General features: G+C 45.0%; 1 protein-coding gene across 4 annotated transcripts in view; it reads right to left on the bottom strand.

Annotated features, from left to right (window-relative positions):
- Positions 1–1,578: 1,578 nt before the first annotated feature.
- The window catches only part of LOC133442051 (diacylglycerol kinase delta-like), a 41,346-nt gene continuing 29,334 nt past the window's right edge, over positions 1,579–13,590 (bottom strand). For 3 of the 4 annotated variants that reach the window (XM_061719942.1, XM_061719944.1, XM_061719945.1), the window contains 10 exons: positions 12,100–12,234; positions 11,812–11,972; positions 9,439–9,544; positions 7,466–7,476; positions 7,188–7,323; positions 6,973–7,095; positions 5,275–5,395; positions 5,048–5,178; positions 2,844–2,943; positions 1,579–2,637 (listed from right to left, as the gene is read on the bottom strand). In XM_061719942.1, coding sequence (XP_061575926.1) covers positions 2,854–2,943; positions 5,048–5,178; positions 5,275–5,395; positions 6,973–7,095; positions 7,188–7,323; positions 7,466–7,476; positions 9,439–9,544; positions 11,812–11,972; positions 12,100–12,234 — 1,014 coding nt within the window. In that variant the 3' untranslated portion in view covers positions 1,579–2,637; positions 2,844–2,853. Of the gene's footprint in view, positions 2,638–2,843; positions 2,944–5,047; positions 5,179–5,274; positions 5,396–6,972; positions 7,096–7,187; positions 7,329–7,465; positions 7,477–9,438; positions 9,545–11,811; positions 11,973–12,099; positions 12,235–13,590 lie in introns of all 4 variants that reach the window. The other variant, XM_061719943.1, reaches the window with a different exon arrangement.

Here is a 13,590-nt window from a genome sequence, read left to right as displayed (position 1 = left end):
TCAATCCATCCATCATCCATCCATCCATCATCCATCCATCAATCCATCCATCCATCCATCATCCATCCATCCATCCATCATCCATCCATCATCCATCAATCCATCCATCCATCCATCATCCATCAATCCATCCATCATCCATCAATCATCCATCCATCCATCCATCCATCCATCATCCATCAATCCATCCATCCATCCATCCATCATCCATCCATCAATCCATCCATCCATCCATCATCCATCCATCCATCCATCATCCATCAATCCATCCATCATCCATCCATCAATCCATCCATCCATCCATCCATCATCCATCAATCCATCCATCATCCATCCATCCATCCATCATCCATCCATCAATCCATCCATCCATCCATCCATCAATCCATCCATCCATCATCAATCCTCCCTTTTCTCTCTTTTGTCCTGCAGGTGGCCATGGGTGGCTTGTAGCTTGCATTACGGAGCACAAGTCTTTTCCTGACCCTGCACCCCAACCTGGGACTTGCTGATTGGGCCGGAGCTTCGGGAGCTGTGTGCTGGCCTGCGGTCCCCACCCCCGGTCATCCCGTTGCTGCTTCCACCTGCCTGCTGTGCTGTTGCCGTCCCTGACCCACCAGTCTGGCCCTCGGCAGGAGGGTCCCCCCTGATGAGCCTGGTCCTGCTCAAGGTTTCTTCCCTCCTAAAGGGGAGTTTTTCCTTGCCACTGTTTGGCTTAAGGTTTTTCTCCCACTAGGGGAGTTTTTTACCTGCCATTGTTTATGTAATATCTGCTCGGGGGTCATGTTCTGGGTATGGGTCTCTGTAAAGCGTCTAGAGACAACTCTGTTGTATTAGACGCTATATAAATAAAATTGAATTGAATTGAATCATCCATCCATCCATCCATCATCCATCAATCCATCCATCATCCATCCATCAATCCATCCATCCATCCATCCATCATCCATCCATCAATCCATCCATCCATCCATCATCCATCCATCCATCCATCATCCATCAATCCATCCATCATCCATCCATCAATCCATCCATCCATCCATCCATCATCCATCAATCCATCCATCATCCATCCATCAATCCATCCATCCATCCATCATCCATCCATCCATCCATCATCCATCCATCAATCCATCCATCCATCCATCCATCCATCATCCATCAATCCATCCATCATCCATCCATCCATCATCCATCCATCAATCCATCCATCCATCCATCATCCATCCATCCATCCATCATCCATCCATCCATCCATCATCCATCAATCCATCCATCATCCATCAATCATCCATCCATCCATCCATCCATCATCCATCCATCATCCATCCATCCATCCATCCATCCATCCATCCATCAATCCATCCATCATCCATCCATCCATCCATCCATCCATCAATCCATCATCCATCCATCCATCAATCCATCCATCATCCATCCATCATCCATCCATCCATCCATCCATCCATCCATCCATCCATCAATCCATCCATCATCCATCCATCCATCATCCATCCATCCATCCTGGAGGAAGAACACCAACAGCTTTTTTAGTGGAAACAGTGAGTTTATTGTCGTTAACAGGTGTGTTACAGTGGTGACCTGCAGGGGGCGGGGCCTCGCACAGGGGGCGGGGCCTCGCGCAGGGGGCGGGGCCTCGTTGATTCATTAATAAATACTCAGAAGAAAAGTGAAGGCACTGCTGCTGCTGCATGACATCATCACGGTCATGTGACCTGATCACATGACTCATCAGAGCTGGTTCTGATCCGATAACAGATAATCAGATTATCGATCAGACTAACAAATAATCAGATTATCGATCAGACTAACAGATAATCAGATTATCAATCAGACTAACAGATAATCAGATTATCAATCAGACTAACAGATAATCAGATTATCGATCAGACTAACAGATAATCAGATTATCAATCAGACTAACAGATAATCAGATTATCAATCAGACTAACAGATAATCAGATTATCGATCAGACTAACAGATTATCGATCAGACTAACAGATAATCAGATTATCGATCAGACTAACAGATAATCAGATTATCGATCAGACTAACAGATAATCAGATTATCAATCAGACTAACAGATTATCGATCAGACTAACAGATAATCAGATTATCGATCAGACTAACAAATAATCAGATTATTGATCAGACTAACAGATAATCAGACTAACAAATAATCAGATTATCGATCAGACTAACAGATAATCAGATTATCGATCAGACTAACAGATAATCAGATTATCGATCAGACTAACAGATAATCAGATTATTGATCAGGTTCCTGGTTTGTTGTGTTTGCAGCTCTGAAGTCGTCCGTAAGGCATCAAGAAACTTTAATTGTGTAAACTCTTCTTTCAAATCCGCCATCAACCCCCAAACGGTCTTCCTGAAGGTTCTGGACCAGGTTCTGGTCCTGAAGGTTCTGGACCAGGTTCTGGTCCCGGTCCCCCCTGCTCTGATTGGCCGGCTGGTGGGATGAAAAGGCACTAGTGGATCATGAGATTGGTTCTTGGTCTTCTTGGGGTTCTTGGTCCTGCTGCTGGTCTGGGAGGGTCCCGGGTCTGGGAGGGTCCCGTGTCTGGGGGGTCCCGGGTCCAGGTCTGGGAGGTTTCTGGGGGGCAACAAGGAGATAAAAACCAAGAGTCAGAAACTTTACCAGGAGGTTTTAGCTCGGTTCTGGATCAGGATCAGGATCAGGTCCAGTTCTAGTACCAGGATCAGGTCCAGGTCCAGTTCTGAGTCAGGTCCAGGTCCAGATCCAGGTCTAGTACCAGGATCAGGTCCAGGTCCAGGTCTAGTAGCGGTTAGCGGACCTACCTGGGACCCGCTAGGCCTCGCTAGCGCTGCTGCTGCGGTTCAGCTCCCTGATTCCCTGCAGGATCCTCTTCATGTGACCCACCTTGGCCACGCCCAGATCCTGCACATGACACGCAAAACACCGAGTCATGGTTAGCACGAGTCATGGTTAGCACGAGTCATGGTTAGCATGAGTCATGGTTAGCATGACGACGCAAAACACAGAGTCATGGTTAGCATGAGTCATGGTTAGCATGAGTCACGGTTAGCATGAGTCATGGTTAGCATGACGACGCAAAACACAGAGTCATGGTTAGCATGAGTCATGGTTAGCATGAGTCACGGTTAGCATGAGTCATGGTTAGCATGAGTCATGGTTAGCAGGTCGACGTAAAACACAGAGTCATGGTTAGCATGAGTCATGGTTAGCGTGAGTCATGGTTAGCATGAGTCACGGTTAGCATGAGTCATAGTTAGCATGAGTCATGGTTAGCATGAGTCATGGTTAGCATGAGTCATGGTTAGCATGAGTCATGGTTAGCATGAGTCACGGTTAGCATGAGTCACGGTTAGCATGAGTCATGGTTAGCATGAGTCACAGTTAGCATGAGTCACGGTTAGCATGAGTCACGGTTAGCATGAGTCACGGTTAGCATGAGTCATGGTTAGCATGAGTCATGGTTAGCATGAGTCATGGTTAGCACGAGTCATGGTTAGCACGAGTCATGGTTAGCATGAGTCATGGTTAGCATGAGTCATGGTTAGCATGTGATGAGTTAGTGGTGAGTTCCTGGTGAGTTACTGGTGAGTTAGTGATGAGTTAGTGGTGAGTTAGTGATGAGTTAGTGATGAGTTACTGGTGAGTTACTGGTGAGTTAGTGGTGAGTTAGTGATGAGTTATTGGTGAGTTAGTGATGAGTTACTGGTGAGTTACTGGTGAGTTAGTGATGAGTTAGTAATGAGTTACTGGTGAGTTAGTGATGAGTTAGTGGTAAGTTACTTGTGAGTTAGTGATGAGTTACTTGTGAGTTAGTGATGAGTTACTGGTGAGTTAGTGATGAGTTACTGGTGAGTTAGTGATGAGTTAGTGATGAGTTACTGGTGAGTTAGTGGCGAGTTACTTGTGAGTTAGTGGTGAGTTACTGGTGAGTTACTGATAAGTTAGTGGTGAGTTACTGATGAGTTACTGGCGAGTTAGTGGCGAGTTACTTGTGAGTTACTGGTGAGTCACTGGTGAGTTAGTGATGAGTTACTGGTGAGTTAGTGATGAGTTACTGATGAGTTACTGGTGAGTTACTGGTGAGTTACTGGTGAGTTACGGATGAGTTACGGATGAGTTACTGGTGAGTTACTGGTGAGTTACTGGTGAGTTACTGATGCGTTACTGGTGAGTTAGTGGTGAATTACTGGTGAGTTAGTGACGAGTTACTGTTAGTTAGTGGTGACTTAGTGATGAGTTACTGGTGAATTAGTGATGAGTTACTGGTGAGTTAGTGGTGAGTTACTGATGAGTTAGTGGTGAGTTAGTGGTGAGTTACTGGTGAGTTACTGGTGAGTTAGTGACGAGTTACTGTTAGTTAGTGGTGACTTAGTGATGAGTTACTGGTGAATTAGTGATGAGTTACTGATGAGTTGATGGTGAGTTAGTGGCGAGTTACTGGTGAGTTAGTGGTGAGTTATTGGTGAGTTACTGGTGAGTTAGTGGTGAGTTATTGGTGAGTTAGTGGTGAGTTAGTGGTGAGTTACTGGTGAGTTAGTGGTGAGTTACGAGTGAGTTAGTGGTGAGTTAGTGGCGAGTTACTGGTGAGTTACTGGTGAGTTAGTGGCGAGTTAGTGGTGAGTTACTGGTGAGTTACTAGTGAGTTAGTGGTGAGTTAGTGGTGAGTTAGTGGCGAGTTACTGGCGAGTTACTGGTGAGTTACTGGTGAGTTACTGGTGAGTTAGTGGTGAGTTAGTGGTGAGTTAGTGGTGGGTTACTGGTGAGTTAGTGGTGAGTTACGAGTGAGTTAGGGGTGAGTTAGTTGCGAGTTACTGGTGAGTTACTGGTGAGTTAGTGGTGAGTTACGAGTGAGTTAGGGGTGAGTTACTGGTGAGTTACTGGCGAGTTACTGGTGAGTTAGTGGCGAGTTAGTGGCGAGTTACTGGTGAGTTACTGGTGAGTTAGTGGTGAGTTACTGGTGAGTTAGTGGTGAGTTAGTGATGAGTTAGTGATGAGTGAGTGGTACCTTCAGGTCCCTCCTTTCCAGCTGCAGCAGCTCGGCTCCTCTGACGTCGTGTCTCGTGAAGATTTCTTTGTACTCGGAGAGACACAGGAAGTCCAGCCAGGAACCCACTTCCTCCGTCCCCCACTGGTGCACTGAAACAGGAAGTAGGGGACAGGAAGTGTGAGGAGACACCTGGACAAGTGAGCACAGGTAGTGGCGGGGCTCAGGTACAGGGGGGCGGGGCTTACCTGGCAGGGACAGGCTGCTCCACGTCTCCTTGTTCTTGTTGATCTTGTCCTTCTTGAACTTCGGGACGAGACGGAACTTTGCACCTCGACTTCGCTTGGAAATGTCCGTGAGACCTGGACCCTGAAAGAGACAAAGACCTGGACCTGAGACCAGAGTCCAGGGGGACTCGAGTCCATCTGGACTAGGGCTGGGGATCGATTCAAATATCAAGAATCGATTCGATTCCGATTCTTAAGATTCAGAAACGATTATCAAGATTTGATTTGATTCGATTCTGATATTGATTTGGGTTAGTGTTATTAAAACTGTTTTTTGAGCTGTTGCATGAATTATATGACTGTAGTTCTGCAACATATTACTACTAGTACCGTATTGTCCCGAATATAAGACGGGGTTTTTTGCATTGAAATAAGACTGAAAAAGTGGGCGTCGTCTTACATTCGGAGTCTAGCCATTATACCCATTGACACCGCTAGATGGCGCCAGATATCTTTAAAGCGAATGCCGAAATTAACTCCCCAGGCCAAAGCAAACCCCTGTCACCAAGAAGAAAAATAAAAATAGCAGTAGCATGAAGAAGAAAAATAAAAAATAGCGGTAAGAAAGAAAAGAGAAGAAAATAAGAGAAGAGATAACAGAAAAGGAGAAACGTAGCAACAATCTGGAGAAAAGTCGGTCGAAGAAGTTATGATGCAAACTTCAAGATCATGATTTGAATGAGGCAAAATAACATGCTTTTTCTCTCGAATATATTGTTATAATCATTTGTTTCAGATGTACTGTCATTATTTTTTGTATAAAAATTTAATTTGGTGTTCAAAAAGTCTTTTTTCAAATTTGAGTCTTGAAAAAGGGGGTCGTCTTATAATCAGGGTCGTCTTATATTCGGGTTAATATGGTATTATATTGAGATTCAACAGCAAGTATTGCAGCTAATGATGCTGTAAGGACCAATCAGCTCCCAGAATGCTGATAGAACTGAAACAGAAACATCATGTGGGTCAGAATTACCAAACACATCCAGGGAGGAAAAAGAGACGGATGAAATCGGTTTAAATTTTTCCCACATTCCGTTTTTATTTGTTCCATTTTCGGTCTATTTTGGTTTCTAATTTTTGAGCATTTGGTTTTTAGCATTTTTTGCAAATGTAACCCCATGACAGTATATAAAGTAATGAAATATAGACAATTTATGCAATTATAACCTAACACTTCCATGTTTTCATACCTTTAAACATATTTAAAGGCAAAGACATGGCACCAGTTATTCTCGTGTCCAACAAAACATTCCTTTTTTGGGGATAAACAAAAAAATTACCAAAAGTTGTAATGTAATGATGAAAAAAAAAATATATACATAAATAAATAAAATACATTTCGACTTTTTCTCAACATTTCGACTTTTTTCTCGCCATTTCGACTTTTTCTCAACATTTCAACTTTTTCTCAACATTTCGACTTTTTTCTCAACATCTCAACATACATAAATAAATAAAATTAAAAAAAAAGAACCCCCCCCCCCCCAAAAAAATAAAAAAATAAAAAATCGATCTTTAGACATATGAATCGATTTTTAGGAATTAATATGAGAATCGGTTTAGAATTGGGAAATTTTTCAACACAGGCCTAATCTGTTCCCTGGAAGAGACGGAGACCTGGACCTGAGACCAGAGTCCAGGACCAGGACCAGGACTTACCTCATGGTACAGGTCCAGGTCCAGGACGGGGGACAACCAGGGGACCTGGTTGAGTCTCCGGAGCTGCTGGTCCACAGAGACCAGATCCGCGTTGAGCTGGTCCTGCTGAGGGGGGTCCAGCTGCTGCAGAGAGAGACAGGGGGGTCAGGGACCGGGTCTGGGACCAGGACTAGTGAGACCAGGACCAGGACCAGGACCAGGACTGAGGACGTTACCATGGACATCCGTCCCGCCAGCAGCAGCTCCGTCTCACTCAGCAGAGCCTTGACGTTGGAAACCATCTGGACCACCGAGAACCGGATCAGACCAGGACCAGGACTGGAGAGACCAGGACCAGGACCAGGACCAGGAGAGACCTGGGGACAGAGAACCGGATCAGACCAGGACCAGGACTGGAGAGACCAGGACCAGGACCAGGACCAGGACCAGGAGAGACCTGGGGACAGAGAACCGGATCAGAGCAGGACCAGGACTGGAGAGACCAGGACCAGGACCAGGAGAGACCTGGGGACAGAGAACCGGATCAGACAAGGACCAGGACTGTCTGTTTAAGCCCCTCACACCCTATTAGAGACCAGCAGGGACCCCCAGAGACCAGTAGAGTTAGTGGCGAGTCACTGGTGAGTTAGTGGTGAGTTAGTGGCTAGTTACTGTTGAGTTACTGGTGAGTTATTGGCTAGTTACTGGTGAGTTAGTGGTGAGTTACTGGTGAGTTAGTGGTGAGTTAGTGGTGAGTTACTGGTGAGTTACTGGTGAGTTATTGGCTAGTTACTGGTGAGTTAGTGGTGAGTTACTGGTGAGTTACTGGTGAGTTAGTGGTGAGTTAGTGGTGAGTTACTGGTGAGTTACTGGTGAGTTACTGGTGAGTTAGTGGTGAGTTACTGATGAGTTACTAGTGAGTTAGTGATGAGTTAGTGATGAGTTACTGCTGAGTTAGTGGTGAGTTACTGATGAGTTAGTGGTGAGTTAGTGATGAGTTAGTGGTGAGTTAGTGATGAGTTAGTGGTGAGTTAGTGGTGAGTTACTGATGAGTTAGTGGTGAGTTACTGATGAGTTAGTGGTGAGTTACTGATGAGTTAGTGGTGAGTTAGTGATGAGTTAGTGGTGAGTTAGTGGCGAGTTAGTAGTGAGTTAGTGGTGAGTTAGTGATGAGTTAGTGGCGAGTTAGTGATGAGTTACTGATGAGTTACTAGTGACTTAGTGGTGAGTTAGTGATGAGTTAGTGGCGAGTTACTGATGAGTTACTAGTGACTTAGTGGTGAGTTAGTGGCGAGTTAGTGATGAGTTACTGCTGAGTTAGTGGTGAGTTACTGATGAGTTAGTGGTGAGTTAGTGATGAGTTAGTGGTGAGTTAGTGATGAGTTAGTGGTGAGTTAGTGGTGAGTTACTGATGAGTTACTAGTGACTTAGTGGTGAGTTAGTGGCGAGTTAGTGATGAGTTAGTGATGAGTTACTGGTGAGTTACTGGTGAGTTAGTGGTGAGTTAGTGGTGAATTACTGATGAGTTAGTGGTGAGTTACTGATGAGTTAGTGGTGAGTTACTGATGAGTTAGTGGTGAGTTAGTGATGAGTTAGTGGTGAGTTAGTGATGAGTTACTGCTGAGTTAGTGGTGAGTTAGTGATGAGTTAGTGGTGAGTAAGTGGTGAGTTAGTGGCGAGTTAGTGATGAGTTACTGCTGAGTTAGTGGTGAGTTAGTGATGAGTTAGTGGCGAGTTAGTGATGAGTTACTGATGAGTTACTAGTGACTTAGTGGTGAGTTAGTGGCGAGTTAGTGATGAGTTACTGCTGAGTTAGTGGTGAGTTACTGATGAGTTAGTGGTGAGTTACTGATGAGTTAGTGGTGAGTTAGTGATGAGTTAGTTGTGAGTTAGTGGTGAGTTACTGATGAGTTACTAGTGACTTAGTGGTGAGTTAGTGGTGAGTTAGTGGTGAGTTAGTGGTGAGTTAGTGGTGAGTTACTGGTGAGTTAGTGGTGAGTTAGTGGTGAGTTACTGCTGAGTTAGTGGTGAGTTACTGATGAGTTAGTGGTGAGTTAGTGGTGAGTTACTAGTGAGTTAGTGGTGAGTTACTGGTGAGTTACTAGTGAGTTAGTGGCGAGTTACTGGTGAGTTACTAGTGAGTTAGTGGTGAGTTAGTGGCGAGTTACTGGTGAGTTACTAGTGAGTTAGTGGTGAGTTACTGGTGAGTTGGTGATGAGTTAGTGGTGAGTCTACCCCGGAGGTCTAGACCGGGTCCACCTACCCCAGAGGTCTAGACCGGGTCCACCTACCCCGGAGGTCTAGACCGGGTCCACCTACCCCGGAGGTCTAAACCGGGTCCACCTACCCCGGAGGTCTAGACCGGGTCCACCTACCCCGGAGGTCTAGACCGGGTCCACCTACCCCGGAGGTCTAGACCGGGTCCACCTACCCCGGAGGTCTAGACCGGGTCCACCTACCCCGGAGGTCTAGACCAGGTCCACCTACCCCGGAGGTCTTGGCGTAGACCAGGTCCAGGGTCTTGGCGCTGGCGTTGACGGCGTGGGCCAGTTCCTGCTCCAGGCTGCGGTGAGACTGGGCCACTTCCCGGATGCTGGAACCAGAACCAGAGTCAGAGTCAGAGTCCAGACCTGGACCTGGACCAGGAACCAGGACCAGAACCAGAGTTGTACTTCAACATTAATCTCGACATTTCAACTTTTTTCTCGACATTTCAACATTTCGACTTTTTTCTTGACATTTCGACTTTTTTCTCAACATTTCGACTTTTTTCTCAACATTTCGACTTTTCCTCAACATTTTGACTTTTTTCTCAACATTTTGACTTTTTTCTCAACATTTCAACTTTTTTCTCGACATTTCAACTTTTTTCTCGACATTTCGACTGTTTTTGTCCGCAGGACGAGGCGCAGTCGTCACGTGATCCCGCTGCCCCAATAGGATGTTACTAGTAAACACAATATATTTATACTAGACACAAAATTCCCTGGAAAATTTGAAGTGCCACGGGACTGATGCCGGATGATTGCGATTTTGATGACATTCTTGATAGAGGATTGTGTGTGTTTCCTTGAAGAGTTCATGCACACCTATGGACATACATGTCTTGTGTGTGTGTGTGTGTGTGTGTGTGTGTGTGTGTGTGTGTGTGTGTGTGTGTGAGAGAGAGAATAGAGTGAGTCTGTGTGTGTCTGTGTTTGAGTGACTGAATGAGTGACTGAATGAGTGAGTCTATGCATGACCTCTGCATGTAGAGTAAAAACTGTGGGAGTATGATGATAATGTATGGAAGAAAGTGGAAAAATCTTGAAGGCTTGGAGCTAGAAGTGAGCGATGACGTCATTTTATCAGCTCACACGACCTGCGGTTGCCATGGTGATATGAGAACCTGCCTGGTTTTGGTGTCAGAAAACTCCAGATTTTGGCTTCTGACAAGGTCTCAAATCCCACCGATTTGTGATAAAACCGTAGCTTGTATCCTAAAAACCGAAAACATCGTGAGAGACACAGAACCCGGCAGATTCTGACAATCTTAATTTTATTCAGATATTCCTTAAAATGAGTCAGTAAGCTCAGTGCGAAGACAGAGTGAGATTCTTTTGAAGAAAACGTTTGATTACATTGCAGTCAATGGGGACTGAGACAGGTATTGGTGCCGCTCTAGCCCCCCCGTTTAAATTTTGTGCATACCCCGCCTGTCAAAGTCACATTTTATGAATCCCAACACCTATGTCTACATTCTGACCAAAAATTATTTGTCTCCTTATAACAGTTCACAGGCCGTGAGCTCGAGTTACAAATAAAAATTCAGGTCATTTTTAACTGTTTCTCACACTCTACCAACCGACATTCCGCACTTTAGGTTTGACGAAAAAGTGATTTCCTGTCCTCGCTTGTGTGCTCATATTTTGAAAAATGTACATCTTAGGAAAAAACTGTTTGGTGTTTTGGAGAGAAGAGAAGTTTTCCTCCGTTTTGAAGTTTGAATCACATTTCTACGTGCAGGTATGAGAAAGCTAGGTGACTCAGAAAAAAGGTTGAGTTTTTTTTTACCTCCTCCCATCCACAGTAGGCTTTTGGGAAAATCTCCCCATTAGTTTGGAAATTTGGAAATGTTCTGAAAATTCACAGGACTGTAGTTAAATTCAGGGCCTACAACTTTCTAAATTGATTCAGAATGTTTCGAGTAACGGTGTGCGAGTGGTGAGGCCTCAAAGTTCTCACGCGCGCACCAATCGCTAATAAATGTCATACCACTCAATTCCCGATTAAGGCGCACGTTTCTACGTTTTTACGTTTTTACTTTTCGCGTTTTCTAGTTATGCTAGTTATGCGCCGAAGTTTATACGGAAGAATAAATAATAAGCCTGAGCAATAATACGTCTCTCTCACTGCTATTACATAGCTGTGACTGTGAGAGTGAATTTGCAATGAATCTGAAGAATCTCTTGATCACATGTTTTTATTGTGTCCTGTCTCAAAAGAATTTTGGCGTGAAATTAGAAATTGGCTATCTTTGACACACACATACACACACACACATAGCCACAAAGACATGTACACACACACGCACGCATACTCACACACACACACACATGATCATATACACACACGCACACACATAGACATACACACTGGCTTGTTCACCTGCATGTTTGCTCTGTAGTTTTTGGGGTTAGTTAGCGGTAGCTTAGCTCAGACTGTGATTTGGGTCGATTGCTGCTTGTGTTTTGGTCGGCTCCGTGTTAGTTTTGTTGGTTTTGTGTTTTGTTTGTGGTTTTTGTTGCAGATTTCCAGTGCTTGACGTGTGCCTCCATGTGTTCCTGCTTCCTGGATTGGCAGTGGATGTCGTGGACTCACCTGTGGATCAGCGCCCCGGCCGCCCGGCCGAAGTCGCCCACCAGGACCGTCTCCTCCGGGGAGACCAGCTCCGGCTGCTGGGGGGGCGGCGAGACCGGACCCGGACCTGTACCCGGGAACCTCCGCTTGTCCTCCCAGGACTTCAGGGTGGACTCGAAGGCCTGAAGGGGAAAAACGGGTCAGACCTGGACCAGGACCAGGAACGGGAACGGGAACCGGGACCAGGAACCTGGACCTGGACCTGGGCCCAGCATGGACCAGAACCCCCCCCCCACCCCATGTACTCACCCGGTCCCGGGTCAGGGTCTGGGTCCGGTTCTTGTGCAGGATCCGGATGTAGCCAGGATTCTGGACCCAGGCCTCCCCGTCCACCTGGACCGGGACGCCCTCGTCCCCCAGGATGGTGATCTGGACCGTCCGGCACTGGGGGGGACGGAACCGGACAGAACAGGAACAGAACCATCGTGAACACACTCGTAAACACACTCGTAAAACACTCGTAAACACACTCGTAAAACACTCGTAAAACACTCGTAAAACTCGTAAACACACTCGTAAAAAGCTTGTAAAACACTCGTAAAACACTCGCGAAACACTAGTAAAACACTCGTGAAACACTCGTAAACACACTCGTAAAACACTCTCGTAAAAAACACTCATGAAACTCGTAAACACACTAGTAAAAACACTTGTAAACACACTCGTAAACACACTCGTAAACACACTCGTAAAACACTCGTAAAACACTTGTAAACACACTCGTAAACACACTCGTAAAACACTTGTAAAACACTCGTAAAACACTCGCGAAACACTAGTAAAACACTCGTGAAACACTAGTAAAACACTCGTAAAACACTCGCGAAACACTAGTAAAACACTCGTGAAACACTTGTAAAACACTAGTAAAACACTCGTGAAACACTAGTAAAACACTCGTAAAACACTTGTAAACACACTCGTGAACACACTCGTAAAACACTCTCGTAAAAAACACTCATGAAACTCGTAAACACACTAGTAAAAACACTTGTAAACACACTCGTAAAACACTTGTAAACACACTCGTAAAACACTTGTAAACACACTCAGAAACACACTCGTCAAACACTCGTAAAACACTCGTAAACACACTCGTAAAACACTCGTAAACACACTCGTAAACACACTCGTAAACACACTCGTAAAACACTCGTAAACACACTCGTAAAACACTCGTAAACACACTTGTGAAACACTCGTAAACACACTCGTGAAACACTTGTAAACACACTCGTAAAACACTCGTAAACACACTCTTGAAACACTCGTAAAACACTCGTGAAACACTCGTAAAACACTCGTAAACACACTAGTAAAACACTTGTGAAACACTCGTAAACACACTCGTGAAACACTCGTGAAACACTCGTAAAACACTCGTAAACACACTCGTAAAACACTCGTAAAACACTCGTAAACACACTCGTGAAACACTCGTAAAACACTCGTGAAACACTCGTAAAACACTCGTGAAACACTCGTAAAACACTCGTGAAACACTCGTAAACACACTCGTAAACACACTCGTAAACACACTCGTAAACACACTCGTAAAACACTCGTAAACACACTCGTAAAACACTCGTAAACACACTTGTGAAACACTCGTAAACACACTCGTGAAACACTTGTAAACACACTCGTAAAACACTCGTAAACACACTCTTGAAACACTCGTAAAACACTCGTGAAACACTCGTAAAACACTCGTAAACACACTAGTAAAACACTTGTGAA

The sequence above is a fragment of the Cololabis saira genome, chromosome 4, assembly GCF_033807715.1.
Source record: "Cololabis saira isolate AMF1-May2022 chromosome 4, fColSai1.1, whole genome shotgun sequence".
In the NCBI taxonomy this organism is placed as follows: domain Eukaryota; kingdom Metazoa; phylum Chordata; class Actinopteri; order Beloniformes; family Belonidae; genus Cololabis; species Cololabis saira.
Note: the sequence above shows the minus strand (reverse complement) of the source record. Positions and strands in the feature narration are given on the sequence as shown.